This window comes from Bufo gargarizans, chromosome 5, assembly GCF_014858855.1.
Source record: "Bufo gargarizans isolate SCDJY-AF-19 chromosome 5, ASM1485885v1, whole genome shotgun sequence".
NCBI classification, from domain to species: domain Eukaryota; kingdom Metazoa; phylum Chordata; class Amphibia; order Anura; family Bufonidae; genus Bufo; species Bufo gargarizans.
Window position 1 is genome coordinate 464,269,280 of NC_058084.1, and position 23,677 is coordinate 464,292,956.

The 23,677-nt window shown below is 44.2% G+C and overlaps 1 protein-coding gene across 1 annotated transcript in view; it reads left to right on the forward strand.

The window, feature by feature from the left end:
* HEPACAM2 (HEPACAM family member 2) overlaps nucleotides 1–23,677 on the forward strand; it is a 121,247-nt gene that overhangs the window by 88,383 nt on the left and 9,187 nt on the right. The window contains exons 5-9 of the mRNA XM_044293993.1: nucleotides 1,495–1,620; nucleotides 5,034–5,061; nucleotides 5,154–5,191; nucleotides 13,555–13,628; nucleotides 15,755–15,858. Coding sequence (XP_044149928.1) covers nucleotides 1,495–1,620; nucleotides 5,034–5,061; nucleotides 5,154–5,191; nucleotides 13,555–13,628; nucleotides 15,755–15,858 — 370 coding nt within the window. The remainder of the gene's footprint in view (nucleotides 1–1,494; nucleotides 1,621–5,033; nucleotides 5,062–5,153; nucleotides 5,192–13,554; nucleotides 13,629–15,754; nucleotides 15,859–23,677) is intronic.

The following is a 23,677-nucleotide window of genomic DNA, read 5'->3' on the forward strand; positions in this document are numbered from 1 at the left end:
AGCATGTCCTATTCTTGTGCGCAATTGCGGACAAGAATAGGCATTTTCTATTGTAGCAGCGGCGGCGTGTGGTTCGCAAATTGCGGGCTGGTATCCGTGTCTTGCGGATCTGCAGAACACTACAGTCGTGTGAATGTAGCCTAAGTTTGCGCCGTCTACATTTTAGACAGGATTAATAATAAAACTGCCCCGGTTCTCCCTGTTTTCAGGTCTGCCTTTTTATATCAGGCTAGACTCGACCAGGCTCCACATCTTGTTCTGCAGTAGCCGTCACAGCGCCACCCATCTGTGTGTGGCTGAGTCTGGTACTGCAGCCCAGCCTTATTTAAAGTAATAGGACTGAGCTGGAGCTGAGCTGCAGTACCAAACCCTGCCACAGACAGTTGGATGGCACAGTGTGTGTACTGCAGTACCCTGTAATTTCCTTTATTCTCTGTCCTGAGCAGCCGGTTATAATGCTGACAGCTCTGGGCCTAACAACGTGACTACCTTTGAGCAGCTGCCATTTAATTTTGTCACTAGGATAAGTGACTCCAGCTTTATTGTCTATAGGGAGGCTAAAGTCTGATGCTTTGTCCCTCATGCTTTACGCTGCAGGTCATCTTTTAGTCACATTAGCAATTTATGATAATACTGCAACTAAAAGTTATTATGATGTTGTACTATTATTTATTTGTTGTTGTTTTTATTATTACTACTGCTACTAGTTTTACTTTATTTTAGTATTATTATTATTTAAGGGTTTTTATTATTGTTAGTTATTATTACTTTTACTAATGTTATTACTACTAGTGTTATTAGCTGTTTTTATTATCATTTATTGGTTATTTTTTTTTAATCATTATTACTATTTTTACGGATTTGTTTTTATTTTACTACTGCTATTATGATTATTGTCACTTATTTGTTATTATTATTATCATTATTATGTTTCATTATTATTACCATTATATATTTTTTGTTATAATTATTATTATTATTACTAGGGTTATCATCAGTGGTTAGCACTGGTGCCTTGCAGCGTTGGGGTCCTGGGTTTGAATCTGGCCAAAAACAACATCTGCATGGAGTTTCTATATTTGCGTGGGTTTCCGCCGGGTTCTCCGGTTTCCTCCCACACTCCAAAGAAATACTGATAGGGAACTTAGATTGTGAGCCCCACTGGGGACAGGGTGATGTCACTGCTATATAAGTGCATAAAATGAAAAAAAAAATGAATATATATATATATTATTAGTAGTATTATCATTATTATGTGCTTGTGTTTTTTTTAATTATTACTAGTATTATTATCTTCATTAATATTATTCTGTTTTATTATTACTATCATTGTTAATTAGTCGTTATTACTATTACTACTAGTACTACCAGTACTATTATTATTATTATGTGTTATTGATAATAATGTAATGGTAATGTAGTTACTATTCTTTTTTGTTATTACTATTATTACTACTACTAGTATTATTTATTTATTTTTATATTTTTTAACAGACCCAGAAAAACTTTCCCAGATTACCAGCTCCCTATTCCCGCTGGCGGCCATTACGGGAGTCTCACTGTTTGTAATTGTGTCCATTTGCTTTATATTTGTGTGGAAGAAATATCAACTTCACAGAGGTAAGACAAACATCGGAGCCGTTGTATAATATACACCATGGGGCTAGAGCCGTCTTTAATATTGATTGGACCCTGGGCCCCCTGGATCCCGCCTTCCCACACCCTAGCGTGCAATTACACCCTCCACCGCAACACACACAGAATCCACACACCTCGTAGAGTAGAAACTTTAATAATGGTGAGCGGCCACTAGAGGTTCCTTGGCAGTTTTTTTCTTGCAGAGACGCGCTATAGACACCAGAACTACTACGTTTAGCTGTTGTGGTTCTGGTGACTATAGTGTCTAATATAAAGAAAAAAAAGAATCAGCACAAAAGTATCAAATAAAATGGCTGTATCATTATTCTAAAATGTAAAAAGCACAACTTCTGACACAAATATATAGTATTTTGCAGATTACTTTTTTTTTTTTACATTGTGCAGATAGTACTGTACTACTAACCCCTCCATCCACCCCTACATACAGGGTAATACAGCGCTACATACCTCTTACATCCAGTGACGTCTCTTTGATGTAGATGTTCTCTTTCCTCATCTTCTCCTTTCAGACCTTCAGACCAGACACCATTTCTCAGCCATTTTCCGTCTCTCCGTTTACTACTTTTTCATCATCCTCCCATCTTCTGGATAAATCATCCTACCACCCCCAATACTGTGACGCCGTTCTCCCCAATACTATACTGCAGAAACAGATAAACCCCCTAATAATAGTAATACCATGCAGATAGTGATCTTCAATAATTATTGCCACACAGTGCCCTAAAATAACTGCGCCCAGCAAATAGTGCCCCTGACACTAATAGTGTAAACATAACTTCCCCCAAAAATAATAGTGGTAAGCTGACACTGTGCCAGGTGCCCCCACAGTAATATAGTGCACCCAAAAGTCCCACCAATAGGAATAATTCTCTGCTAGAGCACACATGGTAGTAATAGTGCTCCCACTGTGCCCCCAACATGTCCCCACTGTGCCCCAGAACTAATAATGCTCTCATAGTGCCCATACTAGTAATCATGTTCCCCATAGACCCCCAGTAGTAATAAAGCTCATCATAATGCCTCCCAGTAGTAATAATTCTCCTTATAATGTGACAGTACAAAAAAAATACCCCCTTTTAATGCCCCCAGTTGAGCTAATGTCCCCATAGTGCCCCCATAATGTGCTAGTATAAAATGCCCCATATATAGTGCCCCAGTAGATGCCCACAGTGTCCCCCATAATTAGCAAGTATAAGATACTCCTTCTTAGTGCCCCCATAGATGAGCCCATAGTACTTCTCTCTCCCCTTCTCCATAGTACCCACCATAATGTGCCCCAGTATAAAATGCCCCTATACAGAGCCCCCCTTATAAAACACCCCTTCTTTGTGGCCTCAGTAGATGCCCCTATAGTGCCCCCAATAGTGTGCCATTAAGAAGTGCCCACATAGATGCCCCCATAGTGCCCCACCAATAATGTGCCAGTAATAAATGCCCCCAATTATGTGCCAGTAACAAATACCCCCATAGATACCCCCTAATCATGTGCCAATAACAAGTGTCCCCATAGATGCCCCCTAATCATGTGCCAGTAACAAGTGCCCCCATAGGTGCCCCTCAATCATGTGCCAGTAACAAGTGCCCCCATAGGTGCCCCCCAATCATGTGCCAGTAACAAGTGCCCCCATAAATGCCCCCTAATCATGTGCCAGTAACAAGTGCCCCATAGATACCCCTAATCATGTGCCAATAACAAGTGTCCCCATAGATGCCCCCCAATCATGTGCCAGTAACAAGTACCCCATAGATGCCCCCCAATCATGTGCCAGTAACAAGTACCCCCATGGATGCCCCCCAATCATGTGCCAGTAACAAGTGCCCCCATGGATGCCCCCCAATCATGTGCCAGTAAAACAGGCGTAGGAAATGATTAACGAGATGGGCCTGCTGACCCGTCTCCTTCCCAGCCCCCGCAAAATCCCCTTTTTTTAGACCTGGTGTCAGGTGGGAAGAAGTTGCAGATTCTCCCGCAACATGGCGTGCAACAGAATCTGCGCCAGATATACGCCACAAAAGTGAAGTGACCCCCCCATGTGTTCTACAAAACCGGCTCTGCTGAATACATGTCGCATAGTCCACTTGTCTCGATTCTGTGTCCTGTGCTGAGTATAGTCTACAGAAGAGGCAACGACAAGGACATTGAGAACATCTTTGACAATGGTTGTTCCTCATCACTTTCTGAAAGCCATAATTCTTTGCATTTCCCGTCGATGAGTTTTATTATTATTTTTTTCATAATTCAGTGCAGATATAACTTTTTGATTAACTTTTATTAACTCTTTCTGCGGGAAATGGAATTAAAAAAGAGCAATTCTGCCATTGTTTTCCGCATTTTAACCTTTGTGCCATCTACTGTACGTCATAAATAACATGTTGTCATTATGTTGAAGGTCAGTACAATTTAGGTGATATCAAAGATAAATGCTGTTTTTGTTTTGTTTTTTAATTACCATTTTTCTAGACTAAGACGCCATATTATTATAACTTTTTGTTGTTGTTGAGCTGTAGTAGTTTTTGTTGTAGCTTTCACAGGTGCCATTTTGAGGTACACGGGACTGTTTAGTCACTTTTTATTCTATTTTCTAGGAGGCGCTGTGAACAAAAACAGCAGTTCTGGAATTGCTTTTTAGTTTTTTTTTTCCCCCCCTAGGGCTTTCGCCATGTGTTATAAATAACTTAGATTTTTTTTTACTTTGTATTTTTATTTTCCTCTTGAAGGGATATTCCCATCTGGAGGGATATGCCATCAATGTCATATAGGTGCAGGTCCCACATCTGGGACCTGGTCCTATTAGAGAACAGGGCCCCCGAAGTGAAGGAGAGCACACCGCGCATACTGCTCTCTATTCACCCCTATGGGAGTTATATAGCTGGCTCAGCTATTTTTGGAAGCCCCGTAGCGGTGAATGGAGAGCGCACCACACAAGTGCGGCCACCTCTCCATTCATGACAATGGGACTGTTGGATATAGCCAGGTCAGCGGTGAGCAAAGAGTGGTCGCGCATGCGCAGTTGCTCTCTGTTCTCTTTGGGGGTCCCGTTCTGGAGATAGGAGTGAGATCCACACCTATTTGATATTGATGGCATATCCTAGTGATATGACATCAATGTCCCAAATGGAAAAACCCCTTTAAACTAAAAAATAAATTGTTTAACCTTTGTCTAAACACTTAGATGCCGCTGTTGCTTTTGACTGCAGCATCTAAGTGGTTGAAGTGCTGTAATTGGAGCAAACCTTATTTATCATCCTCACCTGTGATTTACTACTATACTGATGGAAATCCTATAACTATCTGCTGCACAGAATAGAAATGTCTGCAGCTAGGAAGTAAGATTGGTGTTAGTCTGGTTCTGAGCCTCTTCTTTCTATTTCAGCCATCCAGTGGAAGCTGCAGCCCCGGAGGTATGACGTCATTTTCTCTTTATATGTGACTTTTATTATTTTATGTATTTTTTGACAATAAACACAATCCATATCTCTTTTTACAATTACAGGCCTTCTACAGAATACAGAAGGACTCCGATCTATTCAGGTAAAGCCATTTCCCCATAGGCACATGCAGGGCGGTGTGCGACAGTAGAAAAAAGACCTATTTTTTTAACTTTTACCAACCGGAATACCCCTGTAATCTAACCAGGATTAAAGAAGTCACTGACCACTACTGATTAGTCACTTCTTCAAAAGGTTAAAAAGATGCTAATAAAGACCAGCCAGCCACTCCAAGGTTACACTCCCAAAGACAACTGAGCCCCCATAGCCATAGACTTAAAGGGAATCTGTCACCATTGACATCTCTCTGTAACCAAGGGCAGTGTCAAACTGTTTTTCATCACCTTCATTTCCCACAGTTCACCTGCAAATTTTTTTTATTTTTTAGCAATATGCAACATTATCTCCCTACTGAAGCAAAAACAAACACAAGGCAACAATGCTTTGCAGACACAAATATTAAAGTAAATACAATCACGCCATACTCACAGTAGAAAATGTACAAATGCAAATTCTACGTTATAAGTGTGACATTCTTGGAAAATGCATTTTGTACAAAATAATTTGTGCCTGTCCGCCAACAACAAGGTGATCTCTTTAAGACAGGAACCTACACTAAACACTACCTCCTCTGGTGCCATACTGGACTCCATTAAATTCAGGTAATGCAGGTTCCACATACATGCTGAGCCCACCCTATATTTTACCTCTCCTGGTGACAAATGGCCTCCATTAAATTCAGAGAGAGCAGGCTACAGCTTTATATGTGCACTAATTAACCACTTCAGCCCCGCTAGCTGAAACCCCCTTCATGACCAGAGCACTTTTTACACTTCGGCACTACACTACTTTCACCGTTTATCGCTCGGTCATGCAACTTACCACCCAAATGAATTTTACCTCCTTTTCTTCTCACTAATAGAGCTTTCATTTGGTGGTATTTTATTGCTGCTGACATTTTTACTTTTTTTGTTATTAATCAAAATGTAACGATTTTTTTGCAAAAAAATGACATTTTTCACTTTCAGCTGTAAAATTTTGCAAAAAAAAACGACATCCATATATAAATTTTTCGCTAAATTTATAGTTCTACATGTCTTTGATAAAAAAAAAATGTTTGGGCAAAAAAAAATGGTTTGGGTAAAAGTTATAGCGTTTACAAACTATGGTACAAAAATGTGAATTTCCGCTTTTTGAAGCAGCTCTGGCTTTCTGAGCACGACTTTCTGTCATGTTTCCTGAGGTTCTACAATGCCCAAACAGTAGAAAAACCCCACAAATGACCCCATTTCGGAAAGTAGACACCCTAAGGTATTCGCTGATGGGCATAGTGAGTTCATAGAACTTTTTATTTTTTGTCACAAGTTAGCGGAAAATGATGATGATTTTTTATTTTTATTTTTTTCTTACAAAGTCTCATATTCCACTAACTTGCGACAAAAAATAAAAAATTCTAGGAACTCGCCATGCCCCTCACGGAATACCTTGGGGTGTCTTCTTTCCAAAATGGGGTCACTTGTGGGGTAGTTATACTGCCCTGGCATTTTAGGGGCCCAAATGTGTGAGAAGAACTTTGCAATCAAAATGTGTAAAAAATGACCGGTGAAATCCGAAAGGTGCACTTTGGAATATGTGCCCCTTTGCCCACCTTGGCTGCAAAAAAGTGTCACACATCTGGTATCGCCGTACTCAGGAGAAGTTGGGGAATGTGTTTTGGGGTGTCATTTTACATATACCCATGCTGGGTGAGAGAAATATCTTGGCAAAAGACAACTTTTCCAATTTTTTTATACAAAGTTGGCATTTGATCAAGATATTTTTCTCACCCAGCATGGGTATATGTAAAATGACACCCCAAAACACATTCCCCAACTTCTCCTGAGTACGGCGATACCAGATGTGTGACACTTTTTTGCAGCCAAGGTGGGCAAAGGGGCACATATTCCAAAGTGCACCTTTCGGATTTCGCAGGCCATTTTTTACAGATTTTGATTGCAAGGTACTTCTTACACATTTGGGCCCCTAAATTGCCAGGGCAGTATAACTACACCACAAGTGACCCCATTTTGGAAATAAGACACCCCAAGGTATTCCGTGAGGGGCACGGCGAGTTCCTAGAATTTTTTATTTTTTGTCACAAGTTAGCGTAAAATGATGATTTTTCTTTTTTTTTCTTTTTTCCTTACAAAGTCTCATATTCCACTAACTTGCGACAAAAAATAAAAAATTCTAGGAACTCGCCATGCCCCTCACGGAATACCTTGGGGTGTCTTCTTTCCAAAATGGGGTCACTTGTGGGGTAGTTATACTGCCCTGGCATTTTAGGGGCCCAAATGTGTGAGAAGAACTTTGCAATCAAAATGTGTAAAAAATGACCGGTGAAATCCGAAAGGTGCACTTTGGAATATGTGCCCCTTTGCCCACCTTGGCTGCAAAAAAGTGTCACACATCTGGTATCGCCGTACTCAGGAGAAGTTGGGGAATGTGTTTTGGGGTGTCATTTTACATATAACCATGCTGGGTGAGAGAAATATCTTGGCAAAAGATAACTTTTCCCATTTTTTTTATACAAAGTTGGCATTTGACCAAGATATTTTTCTCACCCAGCATGGGTATATGTAAAATGACACCCCAAAACACATTGCCCAACTTCTCCTGAGTACAGCGATACCAGATGTGTGCAAAGGTGTGCAAAGGTGCCCAAATTCCTTTTAGGAGGGCATTTTTAGACATTTGGATCCCAGACTTCTTCTCACACTTTCTGGCCCCTAAAAAGCCAGGGCAGTATAAATACCCCACATGTGACCCCACTTTGGAAAGAAGACACCCCAAGGTATTCAATGAGGGGCCTGGCGAGTTCATAGAATTTTTTTTTTTTTGCATAAGTTAGCGGATATTGATTTTTTTTGTTTTTTTCTCACAAAGTCTCACTTTCCGCTAACTTAGGACAAAAATTTCAATCTTTCATGGACTCAATATGCCCCTCACGGAATACCTTGGGGTGTCTTATTTCCGAAATGGGGTCACATGTGGGGTATTTATACTGCCCTGGCTTTTTAGGGGCCCTAAAGCGTGAGAAGAAGTCTGGAATATAAATGTCTAAAAATGTTTACGCATTTGGATTCCGTGAGGGGTATGGCGAGTTCATGTGAGATTTTATTTTTTGACACAAGTTAGTGGAATATGAGACTTAGTAAGAAAAAACAAAAACAAAAACAAACAAAAAATTTCCGCTAACTTGGGCCAAAAAAATGTCTGAATGGAGCCTTACAGGGGGGGTGATCAATGACAGGGGGGTGATCAATGACAGGGGGGTGATCACCCATATAGACTCCCGGATCACCCCCCTGTCATTGATCACCCCCCTGGTAAGGCTCCATTCAGACGTCCGTTTGATTTTTACGGATCCATGGATCGGATCCGCAAAACACATGCGGACGTCTGAATGGAGCCTTACAGGGGGGTGATCAATTACAGGGGGGTGATCACCCATATAGACTCCCTGATCACCCCCCTGTCATTGATCACCCCCCTGTAAGGCTCCATTCAGACGTCCGTATGATTTTTACGGATCCATGGATACATGGATCGGATCCGCAAAACACATGCGGACGTCTGAATGGAGCCTTACAGGGGGGTTATCAATGACAGGGGGTGATCAGGGTGATCACCCCCCTGTCACTGATTACCCCCCCTGTAAGGCTCCATTCAGACGTCCGTATGATTTTTACGGATACATGGATCGGATCCGCAAAACACATGCGGACGTCTGAATGGAGCCTTACAGGGGAGTTATCAATGACAGGGGGTGATCAGGGTGATCACCCCCCTGTCACTGATCACCCCCCCTGTAAGGCTCCATTCAGACGTCCGTATGATTTTTACGGATCCATGGATACTTGGATCGGATCCGCAAAACACATGCGGACGTCTGAATGGAGCCTTACAGGGGGGTTATCAATGACAGGGGGTGATCAGGGTGATCACCCCCCTGTCACTGATCACCCCCCCTGTAAGGCTCCATTCAGACGTCCGTATGATTTTTACGGATCCATGGATACATGGATCGGATCCGCAAAACACATGCGGACGTCTGAATGGAGCCTTACAGGGGAGTTATCAATGACAGGGGGTGATCAGGGTGATCACCCCCCTGTCACTGATCACCCCCCCTGTAAAGCTCCATTCAGACGTCCGTATGATTTTTACGGATCCATGGATACATGGATCGGATCCGCAAAACACATGCGGACGTCTGAATGGAGCCTTACAGGTTGGTTATCAATGACAGGGGGTGATCAGGGTGATCACCCCCCTGTCACTGATCACCCCCCTGTAAAGCTCCATTCAGACGTCCGTATGATTTTTACGGATCCATGGATACATGGATCGGATCCGCAAAACACATGCGGACGTCTGAATGGAGCCTTACAGGGGGGTGATCAATGACAGGCGGGTGATCAATGACAGGGGGTGATCAGGGAGTGTATATGGGTGATCACCCGCCTGTCATTGATCACCCCCCTGTAAGGCTCCATTCAGACGTCCGCATGTGTTTTGCGGATCCGATCCATGTATCCATGGATCCGTAAAAATCATGCGGACGTCTGAATGGAGCCTTACAGGGGGGTGATCAATGACAGGGGGTGATCAGGGAGTGTATATGGGTGATCACCCGCCTGTCATTGATCACCCCCCTGTAAGGCTCCATTCAGACGTCCGCATGTGTTTTGCGGATCCGATCCATGTATCCATGTATCCGTAAAAATCATACGGACGTCTGAATGGAGCCTTACAGGGGGGTGATCAATGACAGGGGGGTGATCAATGACAAGGGGTGATCAGGGAGTGTATATGGGTGATCACCCGCCTGTCATTGATCACCCCCCTGTAAGGCTCCATTCAGACGTCCGCATGTGTTTTGCGCATCCGATCCATGTATCCGTGGATCCGTAAAAATCATACGGACGTCTGAACGGAGCCTGACAGGGGGGTGATCAATGACAGGGCGGTGATCAATGACAGGGGGTGATCAGGGAGTTTATATGGGGTGATCATGGGTGATCATTGAGTCATTGAGCATGGACTCCCATATTGTTGAGTGGATTAGGCAGTGGCTGAGTGACAGACAACAGAGGGTTGTAGTCAATGGAGAACATTCAAAACAAGGTAATGTTACCAGTGGGATTCCACAGGGATCTGTACTGGGACCAATTTTGTTTAATATCTTCATAAGTGATATTGCAAAAGGCCTCGATGGTAAGGTTTGTCTTTTTGCTGATGACACAAAGATATGTAACAGGGTTGATGTTCCTGGAGGGAAACGCCAAATGGAAAAGGATTTAGGAAAACTAGAAGAATGGTCAGAACTCTGGCAACTGAAATTTAATGTGGATAAGTGCAAGATAATGCACCTGGGGCGTAAAAACCCAAGGGCAGAATATAGAATATTTGACACAGTCCTGACCTCAGTATCTGAGGAAAGGGATTTAGGAGTAATTATTTCAGAAGACTTAAAGGTGGGAAGACAATGTAATAGAGCAGCACGAAATGCCAGCAGAATGCTTGGATGTATAGGGAGAGGTATAAGCAGTAGAAAGAGTGAAGTGCTTATGCCGCTGTACAGAACACTGGTGAGACCTCACCTGGAGTATTGTGCGCAGTACTGGAGGCCATATCTCCAGAAGGATATAGATACTCTAGAGAGAGTTCAGAGAAGAGCTACTAAACTAGTACATGGATTGCAGGATAAAACTTACCAGGAAAGATTAAAAGACCTTAACGTGTATAGCTTGGAAGAAAGACGAGACCGAGGGGATATGATAGAAACTTTTAAATACATAAAGGGAATCAACTCGGTAAAGGAGGAGAGCATATTTAAGAAAAGAAAAACTACCACAAGAGGACACAGTTTTAAATTAGGGCAAAGGTTTAAAAGTAATATAAGGAAGTATTACTTTACTGAGAGAGTAGTGGATGCATGGAATAGCCTTCCTGCAGAAGTGGTAGCTGCAAATACAGTGAAGGAGTTTAAGCATGCATGGGATAGGCATTAGGCCATCCTTCATATAAGATAGGGCCAGGGGCTACTCATAGTATTCAGTATATTGGGCAGACTAGATGGGCCAAATGGTTCTTATCTGCCGACACATTCTATGTTTCTATGATCAGGGGTTCATAAAGGGTTAATAAGTGACGGGGGGGGGGGGGGCTGTAGTGTAGTGTTTGGGTGCGACTTTACTGAGCTACCTGTGTCCTCTGGTGGTCGATCCTAACAAAAGGGACCACCAGAGGACCAGGTAGCAGGTATATTAGATGCTGTTATCAAAACAGCGTCTAATATACCTGTTAGGGGTTAAAAAAATCTGATCTCCAGCCTGCCAGCGAGCGATCGCCGCTGGCAGGCTGGAGATCCACTCGCTTACCTTCCGTTCCTGTGAGCGCGCGCGCCTGTGTGCGCGCGTTCACAGGAAATCCCAGCCCTCGCGAGATGACGCGTATATGCGTCGTCGTGCGCAGGGCTGCCGCCTCCGGACCGCACATCTGCGTTAGGCGGTCCGGAGGCGGTTAAAATAAGCCTTCCTTTAATGGAGGCCAATTGGGCCAATTGGTAGTATTTAGTGTCCTAAAGAAATCGCCTTGTCGTTGGCGGACAGGCACAAATTATTTTGTATGAAATGTATTTGCCAAGACTCTCACATTTATAATGCAGCATTAGCAGTAGTACATTTTCTATAGTGAGTATGGCACTATTGTAGTTACTTAATTATTTGTGTTTGCAGAGCGCTGTTGCCTTGTGTTTGTTTTTGGCGACTTGCACCTGCACACTGGGATTTGCTGACTGACCCCTATTTTTTTTCTTTGCATTATGTCCCTACTGCCTGGCGCTGTTCAATCAGTCTGAGGGAGAGGCTATCAACAAAGAGGATAGCGGCTTGAATGCAATGATGACGCCCTTGTTTCACTAAAGCCTCATTTGCATATTGCCAAAAAACTGAATTTCTTTGCAGGGGAACTGCAGATATACAAACCAAAGGCAGCATTGTAATCAGACAAGGAAAACCGATTTGACATTGCCCTCAGTTACATAGATATGTCACTGGCGACACACTCCCTTTAAATGATGAAGTTCTGTTTGCTTGCAGCTGCCACTAGAGGGGGCTCGCTGTCTACAGATGTATACATCCTGTTCCTGGTATCCGCTCTGCATAAATATCTGTATGCAGTGCGCTCCCCCTAGTGGTGGCTGCCGGCAGCCAAAATATCATGGGGACATATGAAAGGCTTTGATTGGTGAGGGTCCGAGCGCTGAGACCTCCAATGCTTGCAAGAACAAGGAGAAAGAAGCATTCACACAGAGTTGCTGCTTAGGGTCCTACGAGCCTGTCTTGGGTCCTTCTCTTGCAGCGAGGAGAGACAGTGGACCCCCAGTGATCAAATGTTTTGAAAAAATTTTTTTTAGGAACACTGTAGCTCTATGGCTGTGTAAAGAATAGTGGAGGATCTGGAGATGTGAAATAGAAAAACACAACTCTAACCCCTAGAAAGATATGGAATGAAGTTAATTAGAATAAATTTTTAACATATTTTAGGGCATATAAAGCAAAATGATCAAATTAAACCAATAGGGATGTACCCATTACCCCCTCAACACCTCAGGCCACCAGAGACAATATGCCTGACCCCTTCACTACCCAGAACCACCAAATATACTGTAGAACTAGCAACACCGTTACTATGGCAAACTTACCAATATTATTGCTGGTTAATTTAAGCCCTGCCCCAGAATTGACAACCCCTCCCCCCAAGGAACAGCTACTTCTGGGTGGGGCTTACATAAACCCCGCCCACGTTTGACATCCTGAATTTCCAATTTTCTGTTATTATCAGGACTGTTGGCAACTATGCTGTCCTGGATTATATTAGTCGATTCTGTTCTGTATAGACTGAAGCTTTGGTGAGAGTGAATTTCTATAAAAAAAAAAATCCTAAATAAACTCAGTGGTTTATATAAGGCAGCCCCCCCCCCCCCCCTCCATCTCGACACTTTCTTTTTTCTTTTCAATTTATGTCCGGCAGTCAGCAGTAATCTTTTTCACACTGGTGATTTAGTTGCTGGCAAGCTATTTTGTTCTTGGTGAGCTTGGGCTGATATACAAAAAAATAATAATCAAGGACAGGAAGAGCTGCAGTGTAAAGCATGAGGTAGAGACTGAACAGCCATACTTATGACTACCTCAGACTCCGGTTAGATAATACAGACAAGCTAATGTCATTGATCACAGCTGTGTCCCAATGGAGCAGAGATTTTAGAAATTTTAGCCAAATATTGGGTTTATTGTCTACGGGGTATTAGAGAGGTATTCACATTTAAGGTTTGTATAATTATCCTTCTGTTTCTTCCAGGACATGAAGATGCCATCAATGATTTTGGGATCTATGAGTTTGTGTCTTTACCGGATTCTTTGGCACCACACAGGGTATGTTTAGATAGCATCTCTATGGATAGCATTTGACGCCGCTTATCTCCGTGGAATCAATAGAAACAGATTGGGAAAAATCCAACCTATGTTTGGTTCTTAAGCGGAGGTTCTGGCTGCCCCCCTAGTCTTTAGATACCATACCATTCAGTATGAAAATGGAATAAGAAAATACATGGATATGCACAGAAATGATGGCGCCCCATAGTCCCCAAAAAGGAAAAATTAAAGGGGTTGCCCCATGAAAAATATTCTATCGTTTTCAAACCAGAACCTGGAACTGAATACTTCTGTAATTGCACATAGCAAAAAAAATTGTATAGCCGCTGAGTTTTTCAATGAGCTCTGTCTGTATAGCGCCACCTGCTGTTTGCTCTCTTTTCAATTTCTCTGTCCACCTCACTGAGGTGGACGCACATGCTCAGTTCTATCCTACAACTGCCACCATCTGCAGTAGAAAGGACACACCCCCCGAGCTACCAGCTTAAAGGGTTTCTGTCACCACACTTTTCACTATTAAACAGGCTGACATTATACATGTGCAAATGTCACCTGAATTTGCTGTTCTTTTTTTTCAGTGTGCCCCTGTTTTTGTGCAATTATATCTTTTATTATATGCTAATTAGCCTCTAGGATCAGGGTAGGCGTTGCACCTGCTCCTAGAGGCTCCGATCGCCCACCTCTCTCCACTCCCTTCTACTCTTGATTGACAGGGCCAGGCCAGCTTTGGTCTCCACCTGCCGGCCCTGCCTAAAATTTCATGCCTGCGCCATCCCATTCAGTATTTGGCGCAGGCGCAGTGAGGGAAGGACGCTCGCTGGCTGCTGGCTTCCTCACTGCGCCTGCGCCGAATACCTCGCAGTAACCCCTGTGTTCTCTGAAGGATTTTTACAAGACTCTTTGTTTCAGGCCCGTGCAGAAAATCCTGCAGACTGACAAACATTGGGGGCGAGTTTATCTCCTGGTTACTTTTACCATTTAGTGTTCCTTTCTCTCCGAATCTGTGATACATCACAAGATGAGATATTTATACAGTGCAGATGAGGGGGCTGCATCTAATTCCGGCAGACGATTGTGGCTTTCATTACGTACTTAATACATTTCCATTCCAAGCATCCTTTATGACAGTTTTACAAACAGAGGAAGCCCTTCTCAGCTGTAGCAGTGCGCCCCCTCCTGGTGGCTCCATCCATAAATTCCAATTCCTGATAGTTTAACATAAATGATAAAATCTGCCATAAGAATTTAAAAAATACACCGACCCCCGAGACACAAAGCAGATCAAGGAATTTTGTGACACCCAATAAATAGGGCAATGCTGTATGCTGCGGCTGAGGGCAGTTCCTGAATGGAAAACTCTCCGCAATATCATCCATATACGTAATATACAAGTGCAGAATGGGTATCTTAAAGGCAATGTCTAAGGCTAGAAAAATTTGGCTGCTTTCTTCCAAAAACAGTGCCATCAGGATTAGCATGGATGCCCTGTTTTGAAGGAGCTGTCTGGTTAAAGGGGTTCTCCAGGCTTTTAATATTGATAACCTATCCTCAGGATAGGTCATCAATGTCAGATTGGCGGGGTCCGACATCGATCAGCTATATGAAGGGAAGGGGCACAAAGTACGCTCGTGCCGTCTCCTGTCTCTCTTCCTGCTCGCTGCTGCTATGTCTATGGCAAGTAGGAAGAGAGAAGGGAGACAGCACGTGAGCACTGCGTGCACGCCCTCCCTTCATACAGCTGATCGACGGGGATGCCGGGTGTCAGACCCCCCATGATCTGAGGATGGGTCATCAATATTATAAGCCCGAAGAACCCCTTTAATACCCCATTAGAGAATTTTGTGTAATTAGAATTGGGGTGGGGAGGTGTCCCCTGTTCAGGACGCGAGGAAAGCAGCTCAAAGAGCATTTCTAATTCTGGAGAACCAGCAAGGGAAACCATGGAGATTTGAGGACTCACAGTCTGAAAGTTTGCAGCAGAATTATGAGTGCAGCTCTGAATATGTCCGGAATATAAGATGCATGATATTTGCGTGCCTATAGCATCATAAATACTGTCATCTTCTTATGTCATTTTTACCAATTTGACCTCCTTAAATTCACCATTTGTATTTTTTTCTGCACAGGTAATAACGTCGGCTTCAAATTCTCTGCAAGTCCAGGACATAAACGGCACCATCTATGAAGTCATACAGTTTGTCCCAGAGCAAATGCAAAATGATCCACAACCGTAAGTGCTGCATGGCTAATAAACTCCAGGGCCCAAATACAAACCCTTAACTTCTCCAGATATCATGAGTCTTAGGGCTCATGCACACGACAGTATGCCCTCCGAGACATACGGTCTGTGAGGCGGCCATGTGAGTGCTATTGTCCCGCACTCATATGATATTATGAGTGCGGGACAATATCCCTGCAGGCGGCCCGACGTGCACAGCATCATTGTAATCTTTGATGCTGTGCGCGCCTGTGCGCACGATCAATGCTGCTCCGGGACACATGGCCCGCTCACGGACCGCATGTCTCGGAGGGCATACTGTCGTGTGCATGAGCCCTTAGGCTACTTTCACACTTGCATTGTTAATTCCAGTACTGAGGTCCAGCAAAGGATCTCAATATCGGAATTTAACGGATCCGTTTTAATTTTGCACATCAGGAGGCATCCGTTCCGTTAGGATGCGGTTGTGTGAAATCAAAACGGAAAAAAATTGATCCGTCACTAAATATATTGAAAGTACAGTAGGCTCCATTAAAAACAGATCCGTCACCATTGACTTAGGCCGAGTTCACACGAACGTGTGTGACCCGTGACCGTGCTGCGGGCCGCAATGCACGATCGCCGGCCGTAGGTCAGCCGCATCGGATCGCGGACCCATTCACTTTAATGAGTCCGCGATCCGCCCGTTCCGCAAAAAGATAGGACATGTTCTATCTTTTTGCGGAACGGAAGTACAGGACGCAACCCCACGGAAGCACTCCGTAGTGCTTCCGAGGGGTCCCGTTTCGTGCGGCCGTTCCGCAATTCCGGTTTTGCGGACCCATTGAAGTGAATGGGTCCGCATCCATGATGCGGAATGCACGCGGAACTGTGGCCGTGTACACGTTCGTGTGAACTAGGCCTTACATTGTTTTCAGTGCCGGATCCGTTTTTTTCCCGTTTTCCCGCTTGCAGCGGTTTTATGTCTGGTCACAAAACAGAAAACGGAATGCTGCCAGAACGGAAGACATCTTGATACGTCCTGAACGGATCTCTTTCCATTCAGAATGCATGAGGACTAAACGGAAATGTTTTTTTTTCTGGTATTGAGATCCTCCGCCGGAACCACCGGAGAACAACAACACAAGTGTGAAAGTGGCCTTGTCTAGGCTAGGGATTCACAGACGTGTGGGCTCAGTGGTCAGCACTGGCTCCTTGCAGTGCTGGGGTCCTGGGTTCGAATCTGACCAAAGATACCATCTGCATGGAGTTTGTAAGTTCTCCTATTGTTTTCCTGGGTTTCCTCCATGTTCTCCAGTTTCCTAACTCTCCAAAAACATACACATGGATTAGTTTGGAATTTAGATTGTGAGCCTCAATGGGGAGGGGGACCAATGTGAAAGTAATATCACCGCTTTCCTCATATGGGCAGAAGGACCTTTTGGATCCCCTGAGGTTCCAGAGACAGTGTGCACCTGCATCCTATCTATTCCCTATGTTTAAAGGGCTATTCCATTTGTTAATAGTTATCCCTTATCCACAGGATAGGGGGCACTTATTAGATCAGTGGGGGTCCTACCACTGGAAACCCCCAATGATCATGAGAACAGGTAACCTCTACCACTCGAAGCACTCCAAAACGAATGGAGCGGCAGGTCGAGCATGCTCACTGCTGCTCCATTCTTCTCTACTGGAGTTCCAACGCCTGGCTACTTCCAAAACTCCTATAGAGATGATTAGGGTGGCAGAATGCATGCCCAACCTGCCACTCCGGTCACATCAGGGGCTCCAGGAGGTCCCTGTTCTCGTGATCGGTAGGGGCCCCAGCGATCTAATAGTTATCCCCTATCCTGTGATAACTTTTAACATGTGGAATACCCGTTCAGACCTGAACCTGGACATAATCTCTTCTTCACTCATTTAGCGTGTCCATTTCCTGCTCCGATGCTTCCCCTTGCCCTGCGCTTGCATCATGCAGGGCAAGGTCTGTTTTGTTTGCATCCAAACTGTTCTAGGCAGAGGCTTCCGCCCAGGGGCGCACCACCAATGAGGCCAGGTGAGGCGATCGCCTCAGGCAGCACCAGGTAGGGGCAAGAAGGGGGCAGCGGAAGGGCCATGGGCAACGAGCGCTTTCATTGTGGCCGTTTCAGTTTTCGCCTCAGGCAGCAGAAAGGCTAGGTGCACCCCTGCTTCCGCCTAGCAGTGATCTAGCCTAGGGCAGCGCTATAGCCCGCCCACTTGTGCCAGTGATGTCACCGGGATCACTGCTAGGCGGAAGTCTTGGCCTAGCATACTGTGAAGTCCGTACATCACCGGTAGGGGAGCATCAGAGCAAGTAATGCTCCAGTGCTCCACCTCGACAAGCTGAATGAGTGAAAAAGAGGTTATGGCCAGGTTCAAGTCCGAACCCGGACAACCCCTTTAAGCGTCTGGGTACCAGTCACGTACTGCACATAGCGAGGAGCCAAGGTAAAATGTAGAATCAATCATAGGAGGTGCATATGTCGTGCCTGGGGTTCTGGACTTACCCTATACAGCTGCTACCATATTACAGCATTGCTTAGACACGCCATACAGTGCTCATATAATACCAACCTATGGTGACCAAATAACAGGTAATTTTACCTAGTGGTCATAACACTCCTGTTCAAAGAGGGACTGAGGCTAGGGATTAGATTATGAGGGAATTGCTGGACATGCAATTCCCCCACAAGTTCAGGTTCAGCACAGGTAAAACCTTCGCTCTAATTAGTGATACACTGTTACACTCGTCACAGACTATTTGCAGTCGCTGAGTAAATATCGTACGGCTTATCCGGGCAAATAAATAACGTCAGGTAGATAAGCAGACCCTTTGTTATAAGCAACAAAAGAAGGCATCATATATCGTGTAAATGTAGTCAAAGCAGATCCCTCGCAGTATTTGGTTACTTGATTAGGATCATATTATTACCTCTCTATAAAACTGGAAACATTATGTGATGCACGAAAGAATATACGTCCTGTACTAGGTGAAGTGAAATCATGTGTAAAATATTGTGCATCTCCTAGTACCTAGAAACCCATTTTTTGAGCCCTTCATGAGAAACCAAATTAAATGAGAAATGTCATCTTTTTTTACCACCACTAGGGGGAGTTCACTGTACGTTCAGTGGGAGCTGTATAAATCCCTTTGCAGTGAGCTCCCCCTAGTGGTGACAGCGGGGGAACAGAATTGTATTATGGCTGTGTGAAGAATAGAGGACATCTGGAGCTCTGTATCTGAAAAAACATAGAGCCCTGACTCCTATAAAGATGTTGCATCAATTTAAAATAGCATTTTAGCTACATACTGTATAAAATCGCCTACATTAACCCCTTCTTGAAACAGCTATTTTCCATTTTTGTGTTTTTGTTTTTGCTCCCTGCCTCCCCGGAGCCATAACTTTTTTTATTTTTCCGTTCACATAGCCATATGAAGGCTTGTTTTTTTGCAGGACAAGTTGTACTTTCTAATGCCACCAGTTAATATGGCATACACTGTAGTGGAAAACTGGAAAAAAAAAATCCCAAATGGGGTGGAATTGGAAAAAAACCAGAATTACACCACAGTTTTATGGGTTTTGTTTTTATTGCGTTCAGTATGCCGTAAAACTGACTTCTCCAGGTCAGTACGATTACAGGGATACCACACTTGTATAGTTTTTCTTGCGTTTTAATATTAAAAAAATAATAAAAACGTTTAAAAAATGCATTTTTTCTTTTCATCGTCATATTCTGACCCCCATAACATTTTTATATTTATGTCTACTGAGATGTGTGACGGCTAATTTTTTGCAGGAGGATCTGTAGTAGTTTTGCTAATACCATTTTGAGGTGTGTATGACTTTTTGATCACTTTGAATTAAATTTTTTGTGAAGTAAAGTGATGCAAAAACGGAGAATCAGCCATTTTTTTTGTTACGCCATTCACCATAAAGTTTTTTTAAAATATTTTAATAGTACAGACATTTTCGCACGCGGCAATGACCATGATGTTATTTTTTATATTTTTTAAAAACCTTTTTTTCAGGTCCCCAAGTGGACCACAACATGCAATCATCCATTATTCTATACAGAAATCATTATATTACAATTCACTGCTGCCACCTGCTGGCCTGAATTGTAATATACAAGTAATGAGCCAGGAAGCCTAGTACAGGGTCATTAATTCAATGGAACTCCTTCCTGAATCCTCGCCAGGGGGAGGTGATCGCTTCCAGGTTTTAGCCCTCTCAGACGCGGTGGTCACATTTGTCCACGGCATCTGAGAGGTTCAGTATCTGCGGTCAGCATTACCAATCGCTGACATTAGCCGCGGGTGTCTGTTGTATGAAACAGCAGGCACCCGGTAGCCATGACGCTCGCTACCCTCTTGATTGGGTGCCATAAGACCTGACATCCTCCATACATGTACGGTGGATGTAGGGAAGGGGTTAAACCCTAAACTCAAACTACCTGGAAAATTAAAGAGGTCCTCTCATCTCTCCTGACAAGTAGCTACTTGTATTCCCAATTGAATAGCAATTCTGTAGCATCTTGTCATATAACTCCATGTTGTCCCATTCTTCTATTATGCATGCTTCAATAGTAAGCAGAAAAGGTCCAGCTGGGTGTTACTGGTTGGGGGTGTGCCCCTGTACAATCTGACAATATCCAATCAGTGCTACCAGTGTCAGACTGTGCAGTGGCATACTCCAACTGGTATTACACAAATGTACCTATAAAACACCAAAAAAGAGAAAATAGGGCTCGCACTAAATAGTATTATGAATATATAAATTTTATTAGTGTCTCCATATGAGACAAATCACAATTACAACACATAGGAAACAATGGATGGTGAAAAATGAGCACACAGAATGACATGGAGCACGACCAAATTACTAAAAATGGCAAATAGATACAAAAATGAGTATATAGATATAGCACTAGGTGTGCATGTAAATCAAATAGAATGTTAGTAATACATATAATCAGGCAAAGCTATACAGGCTAGGTAATGATATCATACATAGTGAAACCAAAGTCTGCATATAAAGTGACCAGTGCACATAGTCAGAATAGATATATAGCCAACGCTGAGTAAATCATTATAACGCCATAAACCAACTACCTGTATAGTGCTCCAGCAACCCCGACGCACGTTTCACGCAAGGCTTCTTCAGGGGGAAGTGTGTGGGGAACACACACTTCCCCCTGAAGAAGCCTTGCGTGAAACGTGCGTCGGGGTTGCTGGAGCACTATACAGGTAGTTGGTTTATGGCGTTATAATGATTTACTCAGCGTTGGCTATATATCTATTCTGACTATGTGCACTGGTCACTTTATATGCAGACTTTGGTTTCACTATGTATGATATCATTACCTAGCCTGTATAGCTTTGCCTGATTATATGTATTACTAACATTCTATTTGATTTACATGCACACCTAGTGCTATATCTATATACTCATTTTTGTATCTATTTGCCATTTTTAGTAATTTGGTCGTGCTCCATGTCATTCTGTGTGCTCATTTTTCACCATCCATTGTTTCCTATGTGTTGTAATTGTAATTTGTCTCATATGGAGACACTAATAAAATTTATATATTCATAATACTATTTAGTGCGAGCCCTATTTTCTCTTTTTTGGTGTTTTACCACACGTGCTGGCTCTGCACGGGTACTCACTTTTGTGAGTCATTTTGGTGCTCACAAATGTACCTATATTAAAGACTGCTGACTAATTATAAACTTATTATCTGCTGCAATCCAACTGACCAGGTGGTCGGTTGGATTGCAGCAGATAATGCTTCCAGTCGGTTAAGCACCACCCTGTCTTCCACGAAGTCCAGTCTCAGTAGCCAAGAGTCTGATCAACAGAATCCTCACCCTGATCCTCCTTCCTCCCACCATGGAGAGTCTTGGCAAACAAGTGATCCCACCTTGAATATTCCGAGGAGCTCTTTTCAGCGCCATTCCTTCATTTGGGCCTCCCGCCAAGCCCGCTTCAGAGGGACATGAGGAGATTGTGTGCACTGATTCCCAAACTCTTGAGCATCCACAGTTACAAGAAGATGACGGTGGGGAACGGCAATTAGTGTTTAACGAGGTGGATGATGAGACACAGTTGCCAATAAGTCAACGGCAATAATTAGTGTCTCAAGGGGTTGATGATGAGGATGAGACACAGTTGTTAATAAGTGAGGTTGTTGTTAGGTCAACAAGTCAGGAGGATGAGCAGAGTGAGGAAGTGGAAGAGGAGAGGGTGGACGATGAAATCACTGACCCAACTTGGGAAGGTGGCAAGCCGAGCGAGGACAGCAGTACAGAGGGGGAGGGATCCACAGCACTGCAACAGGCTGGAAGAGGCAGTGGGGTAGCAAAAGGGAGAAGGCGGGCCACACATCCCTTGTCAAGGGTTAGGTGTTCCGCAGTCTGGCGCTTTTTTGAAGAAAGTGCAGACCATAAAAGAATTGTCATTTGCAACCTGTGCCGTACCAAAATGAGCAGGGGCGTGAACACTAGCAACCTCACCACCACCAGCATGATCCGCCACATGGCATGAAAAGTACCCTAATAGGGGGACCGAACGCCTGGGTCCACAACCAGTGTCTACGGCTCACACCACTGCCTCCTTTTCCCCTGTGTTCCGTGCTGGCCAATCCCCTGACCAAGACGCAGGCCCGGATGCCTCCCGCCATGCAACTGGACCATCGCAAGCACCATCAGCTAGAACATCCACTTCTGTGTCCCAGCGTAGAGTACAGATGTCCATACCCCAGGTCTTAGGACGAAAGCGCAAATACCCAGCCACCCACCCACAGGCCATAGCACTAAATGCGCACCTTTCCAAATTGCTGGCCCTGGAAATGTTGCCAGTTAGGCTTGTGGACACTGAGGCTTTCCGCAGCCTGATGGTGGCAGCCGTCCCTCGTTACTCAGTCTCCAGCCTCCAATATTTTTCCTGGTGTGCTGTCTTAGCCTTACACCAGCACTTGTCCCGTAACATCACCCGTGCCCTAACCAACGCAGTTATAGGGAAGGTCCACTTAACCACTGACATACGGACATGTGCTTTTGGCCAGGGACGCTACATTTCCCTGACTGCACACTGGGTGAGCGTTGTGGAGGCCGGGAGTGAGTTGTACCCTAGGATGGCACAGGTGCTACTGACACCAAGGATTGCGGGCCCTACTTCCATCAGGATTTCTGCCACCACCTACATTAGTGGCTGCAACCCCCCCCCCCCCTTTCGCCTCCTCCACCTCCTCCTCCACCTCCACCTCTGAATTATCATCTTGCAGCATAAGTCAGCCATCAGTAAGTAGCTGGAAGCAGTGTAGCACTGCAGTGGGGAAGCGGCAACAGGCCGTGCTTAAACTGATCTGTTTAGGGGACAAACAGCACACCGCCGCAGAGCTGTGTCAGGGGATAAGAGACCAGACTGAGATGTGGCTCTCGCCACTCAACCTACAACCAGGCATGGTTGTGTCTGATAATGGCCGTAACTTGGTGGAGGCTTTGGAGCTCGGCAAGCTCACACACATCCCATGCCTAGCCCATGTGTTCAATTTAGTGGTTTCAGCGGTTTCTCAAAACCTACCCCAATTTGCCTGAGCTACTGGTGAAGGTGCACCCTGTGTGTGCCCATTTCCGAAAGTCATCTACAGCTGCGCTTGCAATTGCCAGCTCACCGACTCATGTGCGACGCGAGCACAAGCTGGAACTCTACGTTCCACATGTTGGCCAGACTTTGTGAGCAGCAGAGGGCAGTAGTGAAATACCAGCTGCAACATGGTCGTCTTCTTTCCAGTCAGCTGCCGCTCTTCACAAGCGATGAGTGGGCAT